Source organism: Rhopalosiphum padi, chromosome 1 (genome assembly GCF_020882245.1).
Source record: "Rhopalosiphum padi isolate XX-2018 chromosome 1, ASM2088224v1, whole genome shotgun sequence".
Classification (NCBI taxonomy): domain Eukaryota; kingdom Metazoa; phylum Arthropoda; class Insecta; order Hemiptera; family Aphididae; genus Rhopalosiphum; species Rhopalosiphum padi.
The window spans coordinates 9,184,689-9,192,661 of record NC_083597.1 but is presented as its reverse complement, the minus strand read 5'-3'; the positions used below and the strand labels follow the sequence as shown (position 1 = coordinate 9,192,661).

Sequence of the window (7,973 nt, the reverse complement as noted above, 5' to 3'; positions counted from 1 at the left end):
CTATACACTATACAGGCAGTAGATACGCACCTAGTTCAAGATTTCTATATTTAATCAAATTTTAAATTCAATAGTTTTATAATAGAAAATTTGAATTTTTTTACCAAACAGTAGGTATTATACAACCCAAGTCCACGAAATTGACATACCTAACATAATAATATCGTATTATACCTATTAACCTATTATTATGCCGTAAAAAAACTGCAATTAGCCGGTTTTAATTTGAAATTATATATTATTTAATTCTCCATCGTATTACACCGCATATATTAAATTCTCACGTAGTTAAAGAGTCCTCTCCCCCTTCCCCTCTAACCCGTCACCGACACATGCAAACCCATCCGCAGTACAGCAACAATTTCACTCTCGTCGCCGACCACGCCGATTCCCAGGGTCTAAGGAGAGTGTTTCAGGTGGTGTCCGGTGGGTGACGACCCGTGAGTAGGCGGTGCGCACGCAGTCGAGGTCGCTGATCGGCGCCCGGGTATGAAATCTATACAGCCATCGCTCGTCATTCGATGAACGACCGTCAGACGGCTTGACGCGTACCGTTTCACGTATACTTACGACGACTTTGACACCCACCCACTCAACTCTTCGTCATCGATTGTGTCCGGCTGCCGCCAAACCGTGCAATATGCTCCGTTTTATCAAGAAGCCACTGATTTCCCTTTTTAAAATCATAAAAAGATGGTACGTATACTATTATACTTATACATATTTTATTCTAGTAATTAGTATTATGTACAATTATAATAAATTATAGTATTATTGGGTAGGTATAGGATATGACATAGGTGATTTATAATATAACAATATAAATAATATAATGTGTGTATTATATAGTTAATTTTTTTCATTAGTTATTATATATTAGGTACTTATTCATATTTTGTCGGTGGAAGTATAATATGTTAAGCATAGTTATTAAGAGAAGTTTGGTACTTGTACGTAGCGATTGTCTGTTATTGTACATTTGTTTATACCGTGATAAAATGTTTAAACTCAAAAGTAAATAATAATAATATATTTTTTGCAATTAATTTTTTAACGCCGACTGACGGATATATGGTACAGTTTATAATTATTTTATGTTTCATAATTGAGTAGGTAGGTATGTGAAGTAATTAAGTAAAATTTTGGTAGTAAACCTTACATTCAATACGCACCTATTATTACCATCGAGTTTATTAAATTGTATATGTGCATAGTTGTACAACGGATATAATCCCTTCCTCTCTTCCCAACACCCGCCGACACCGCTATCATAAGTCATGAACCGTTGTTATCACTTATCTTCCTAATACAATACGTACATTATATTAGATTAGGTCAGCGATTCCCAACCCATGGGCCGCAAGCCATAGGTATAATATTAAATATTATATATATTTAAAATAATATTATTATATATTTTTTGTTATATTTCTGATCATAATAATACTTTATTTCATAAACCATTCAGGTTAAATATTCGGAAAGACTATCCAACAACCGCTAAAATTGCACTAAGAAACTTGATAAGCTTGCTTTTCGACAACTTAACTATGTGAACGTGCTTTTTCTACTTTAATTTATTTAAAAAATAAATATAGAAATAAACTAAATGTTGAGAGTGATTTAAGACTAAAACTAACAAGTTTTAATCCAGTTATTAACTTTCTCGTGAAGAACAAGCAATGTCAAAAATCACATTAAATTGTTTTTCTTGTGATAAAGTTGAATTAAATTGTTTTTTTTTTAATTTTTTTATTCCTAATAACTATATATACATGTATATAATGACTATATATACATGTATATAATATATATATATATGTATATAATGTATATTATAAATAATAATTTTATGAAAACGTATATAGGTATGCTATGGGTGGGCCTCAAATATTTTTTACGAAATTAGTGGTCCGCTAAACTAAAAAGGTTGAGAACTGCTGGATTAGGTAATCAATTCAGTGGGCAGTGGCTGTGATTTTTATTCAATACTGACTACTCAGCGTACAAAATCAGACTATTGTCTTTTGTGATGTCGTTGTTGCGGTTCGTAATTAAATCTATTCCTTATTCAAAGTTAATCATTCCCACCTTTTTGTTGGACGAGTTGACTGTATGATAGCGGCGTACTTGAAATATAATAATTATGTTTAATGTATTATAATACTATTAATTACAAAAATCGTTAAGCAACCTATTATACGGTTTGGGAGTATAGAAATGGAAGCCATTATTACAAATCAACAAGTCAACTGTTGCAAAATATTAGAACAATGCAATGTTGACAAAAATAAAAAATAGTTAATAAATAGATATTTGCTACTTTAGTAGATTTAACTTTCCTAGTTAAGTACTTCATTAAAATAATCAGCAACTGTGAGTCTTATATTTTCTCACATTGCTGTTTTTCTTAATAGTATGACGAACTGACTGTATTTAACTATTTTTTTTTACTTTTCCTTAGGATTACTAGACAGTCTGCTAGTAATGACGATTTTTCCATCTCGTTTACCATCGGTTTTCTAGATAATGGTTTGTCCATCGATTCGCTCATGAAATTGCAAGATATTACACTTGATGAAATATTTCCAAACCCGATGGTTAAGAAATTGAAGATAGAATATGTTGAAATGCTGAACCATATCATTAACATAAAAGTAAATGTCATCTCGTTTTTCATTTCATTTTTATTTTTTGTTCAATGTCACTGTTTTTTGTTCTAAGGTGAGTGACCTTATAAATCGCATGAACAACAAGGTTGAACTTATCCCTTTGAATACGATTATAAAAAGTGCAAAACTGTTATTTCCACGCATACAGATGAAAGGTAAATAACTGATATTTATGACATTACAATAACTGTAAAATTGTATGCAATGATAATAATTTTTTTCTAGGGAGCAGTTTGATAATGTGGTTTGTAAACACAATGGACTTTAATCCGGGTAAGTTCATTTTGGCCATGGAAACATTTTTAGATGACTTATAGAAGAAAACATAATATAATGTTTTAATTTTAGATGAAGCACAGTACATGGCAAGTTTATTATCATCACACATCGTCGTGTTCACAATTGTTAATCATTATCTGACTTTGTTGAACGTTGGTTGCTTTTATCGTAAAAGAGTAAGTATTAAAAGACATCTAAACAAGTATCTCTACCTATTACGTCGAATTATACTACAGTTATAAATTATAATAAACAAACGAAACTCACTAATTATTTCTCAATAATAAATTAAATAGATAAATATGATAAATATATAATAAGATTTATAATACGATATATGTATTTGATGTTTATTTTTTAATCATTTTTTTAATACAATATAGAATATGAAATAGGTACCTATGTAATTCTATTTAACGAATTCCTCTATGTTACGAATATTTTTTGTTGTATGGAAGTTTCACTGTACCTACTACAATTATAATATTATTATAAGTCTTAATATTTTTAACATGTTGATAAGAGACTTTTTTATTTTAACGTATCTATAAACTCTTTTTTTTTATTATTCAATGTTCAAAGGAATACATTTGTATTTCATAATAAAATATATTTAAAAATATAATTAATGTAAAAATATACGGATGCCCTTAATTCTATTAAATTATTTAGAAACAATATGTCTAAATACATATAATATTGTAATACTATACACGATACAATATTATATCTTATATAAAATAAAAAACAAAATAAACAAATGAAAAATACTATATCTAGTCCATTTTTTTTCTCGTTACAAAAATGTATATTTACTATTGATTGCTATTTGATAGTAATAATCTTAGAAATGTTTAAAATAGTTAATAATAATAAAAAAAAACCATCTAATATTTTAAGCATTAGAATATAATATATATATATATATATATACATATTTGAATTTGACCCTCCAACTACTATCAGACAAACTAATATAATATAAAATAGTATCAACAATATTATTATTTTAGATTCTGAGCGGAATAATAAAATATGTATTAGTTTTACGATGATGTATGTTTTATTTTTTTCCCTGTCATTACCTCTTAGAGCAGCAAAAAAACTTTGATTTTCAACTTTTGGGCTCGTTTGAAGAAAAAATTGGATTTAATTGAATCATAAAAAAAAAACAAAAAAAAATTGAGAAAAACGGGAATTTCAGGTTAAACCAGTTAGTTTGTTTAAGTTAGAAAACACTGGTCTTTTCTGGTATAAAAAGAGTCCTAATTTTGATTCAAATGAATGAAAGACTTTTATTTTATATAAGGTGTCATATTTATTGACATATTTATTTATTTATAACACTGGTCTTTTTTGGTATAAAAAGAATCCTAATTTTGATTCAAATGAATGAAAGACTTTTATTTTATAAAAGGTGTCATATTTTTTTCATACATTTGTTCTTCATATAAACAGTACCACCTATTAGGTTGCCAAGTTTAAATTGGACGATAAGTATAACTTAGAAAAATCATGTCTACAGTACTACAGTAGTGTGATTCAACCTTTGGAATACTACTAATGTGACTTTTACGATATTTAAATCCTCTCGGGATGTGCAATTAGAAGGCTTATGGTATTTTATTTTGTCATCACCAATAAATAAATCATTTGACCCAATGCTTTCCATACAGGTTTAAACTACTCTATGGGTTATAGAAAATATTGTACAAAAGAATATTAAACATACTCTCGTTTTAATTCCTTCTGCATTAACTAATAAATACCTTCTTGAAACTTTTTTCAAATTTGTTAGTGTTGATTTTTCTGAGCATTACTTCACCATTCTCTATAAGACCTGACAAGTACATTTTTTGTTTGGTATAATCTGCAAGCTGCCAATATTCTTGGCAACAAATTTCACAAATATGATATTAGAAGTGGACATCATATTATATAAATTCAACAGTGTATACAATTATAAATTACATATTAGATAAAAAAATACATAATAACAAATAGTTATATTTTTACCTAAATTTGACTCATAGAAACTGATTTTGGTTCTTTTTTTCATAATGTCTGCCTGCCTTTTTAATTAATATATTCTTGTCCAGAAAATCTATTTTGTTTAGTTTCATTCCTCTTCCACAGATTAGGATTTGCTGTCCTTGTTCTTCTTTTCTCCCCTTGAACTGAAGGTTAGGTCATTAAATGACTTAAATAAATGACTAAATAAATGTATTAAATAAGTGTAAATATTTTTTTATGATTAAAATGAATAAATAATGAAGATAACTTCGTGTAATCTAAATTGTAATCATCACAGTATATCAATTAAAAAAAAAATTAATTTAATAAAATTAAGATTTATGATAAGTTTAATTTTGATTCTAACACTGAAAATAGTTGAACAAGTTATAGTAAAATTATAACTTACCAGTTAATGATTTTGAATTATTAGTGTCGGAAATTAGTAGTACTTGAACTGTCATTAAATAATCCAGGTGGTGCATAAGAATCTTCAGGATCTATATAATCTGTTAATAATGAATCCAACATTACATCTATAGAATTATAATAGTATTTTATTAATTTAATGTATTTGTTAAGTATTTTAAGTTCTTTCAATATGAAAACTTACAATTGTCTTATATAACAATATTAATAATATAATAAATGCAATGTTTTCTAAAATAATTAAATCAATGAACCATAATACAAAAATTAAAATGATTAATAGATATATTAAAAAACATATTATTATAAAATATAATTGGTACAATATAGGCTGATAAAACTGTATTGTCATTACATCAATATTTTTTTTTCTTATTTCTTAAATAAGTCAGAAAGGCACTATAAATCACAACAACTACAGTGAGTTCCACTTAATGTGAACACTGGTTTATAGAATCAACTGTTTATTGGAATCAAAAATGAAAATCCTAAATCAGTTCTTATGTTACTAATGTTAAATTACCCTTTTATTAGAATCATCAAGTACCGGATAATCGAATTATTTTTAGAGTTATAAGAACATTCTTATCGTTTTAATGGTATTTCAAACTTTCACTAAAAAGAAACAAGAATTGTTTTGAAAAAGTTAAAAGGAGCTACTCAAAAATATCTTGAAAACTATACTTTTCAGTTGTTCCAAAAGTTATAGGTTCAATATGTACATACATTATTATTTATTTATTTTTAAATAATTAAAAATCATGTATATATTACATTAACTAAATAGGGATTTTAATTTAAAGCTATATATTATAATTAAATTAGTAGATTCTCAAGTACAATAAAAAATAGATAGTTTCTTTACTTTATTTTAAATTTATTTTATTTTAATCCAATTTTAAACATACACATATATATATATAAACTCATTAATAAAAAAAAAATGTTTTATGGAATCAACTGGTGAATAGAATCAAAATAATCTGAACCAATGTGATCACATTAAGCCGAATTCAGTGCATACTTAACTTAATCTATAAAATGGGTTAAATAAATAACAAATTATAATGTTATATAATAAGGAATATGTTGTAACCCAATTTATTAAGTTTGTTATTTAATCATTAAAATGTCTATATTTATATTTTTTGTTACAGTCTTCAAGCTCACAAATAACTTATAAAACTCATTTGAATGATCATGATTATGGTGAGTATAAAATATAAATATGCCAGAATCTTATGTGTTCAGAATTAGATTTTTATAAGTCACTATCATTAATATTTAAAATTCTTTTTTGATTTCAATTCTGTATAATAGTATTATGTATTTATTAGTATGCTTTTATTTTATTTATTTTTTGTAGAAAATGTGTTTATATATACATTATTTTTAGCTATATACTTGTGTAAAAGAGAAATTGAAGACAATTTAAATGGAGATTTGCTTAACTTTAAAGTGAAAAAGTTCGCAAAAGCCAAAGTGGATTTTAAGAATTGGGAATTTGAGTTTCAACTAGCAGATGATCAGCCAAAAACATACAATAATAATGTAATGTTATAAAATTTGTTTTTTATTAGATTACTTTATAGTTATTCTTAATATGACTGAAATAAAATAAATATATATATTGTAATGTATTTGTATTTTTCAGCCAAATGACAAAACACAAAAAAGAGAATTACAAGAATTTCAACTACAATGAATTACTCCAGAATCAGGCTTTAAAAATACTCAAATAAAATACTTGCTATACAAATCTTACTTAAAACTACTATTTATGCTCTAAAATAAAATTACTCTTATTATGATTATTCTTGATTTCAGTAATTTAAAGGTGTTAATTTTTTCATTTATATTATTAGAATCGCTTTCTGCTTAAATTTAAACAGCATAAGAGTATATTTGATTTGCATACTCCATTTATTTTATAATTAAACCACCCGGCTGCCCAAAACTCACCAAGTAGTCATATCCCTACTTCTTGATAGCCACCAGTGCTATTTATGATTCTCCATATAAGTATGGGGTCTAGCACTGACACTAATGATCAACGACTGTTGCCAATGATTGTCATCCAATAAAAGTGTTAGCTTGAGTTGATCAGACGATGATCCACGTTATAGTCTTTGTGTACAAAAGTGGTTTAATATTAACCTGAATGGAGTATGCATATACAAAATTTCTAAAAATTAAACTAGATTATAAAAAAAAAAATGTATATTTACATTGAATAAAGTCAAAATAATAATCAATTTATCTATAGTATAATATTAGTTTATTAGTTTAGATTAGTCGATAATACATAAATTATATTAATTAGTATAGAATTTATAAATGTTTTCTTGTATTACTACCAACTATGAGCGCCCATAAATATTTCATTAGAAATTACAAACCCAACTTTAATGTAAGGTTTATTTAAAAGAAAAAATGTAAATTCCTAATTTCCTAATTAGGATACACAAACACATAGGCTTCAAAATTTATCTTATAGCTGATGTTAACTGTTTTATTAATTAGATTTATGTTTGCCACATTATGTTATGCTTTATGAGGTAGGTAAGGTTGGGAGTGTTG

At 26.2% G+C, this 7,973-nt stretch overlaps 1 protein-coding gene across 1 annotated transcript; it reads left to right on the top strand.

The window, feature by feature from the left end:
- Positions 1–548: 548 nt before the first annotated feature.
- Positions 549–7,177, top strand: LOC132922378 (regulator of G-protein signaling 7-like). Its single transcript, XM_060985904.1, has 8 exons — positions 549–696; positions 2,465–2,657; positions 2,725–2,827; positions 2,898–2,945; positions 3,021–3,127; positions 6,551–6,602; positions 6,790–6,944; positions 7,048–7,177. The coding sequence occupies exons 1-8, from the start codon at positions 641–643 to the stop codon at positions 7,096–7,098; spliced, it is 765 nt and encodes a 254-aa protein (XP_060841887.1). The 5' UTR covers positions 549–640; the 3' UTR covers positions 7,099–7,177.
- Positions 7,178–7,973: the final 796 nt, after the last annotated feature.

Coding starts and splice junctions, on each gene's coding strand:
- LOC132922378 (XM_060985904.1), top strand. CDS start 641: ATGCTCCGTTTTATCAAGAAGCCACTGATTTCCCTTTTTAAAATCATA. Junction 697..2,464: donor TTTAAAATCATAAAAAGATG/GTACGTATACTA, acceptor ACTTTTCCTTAG/GATTACTAGACAGTCTGCTA. Junction 6,603..6,789: donor TTTGAATGATCATGATTATG/GTGAGTATAAAA, acceptor CATTATTTTTAG/CTATATACTTGTGTAAAAGA.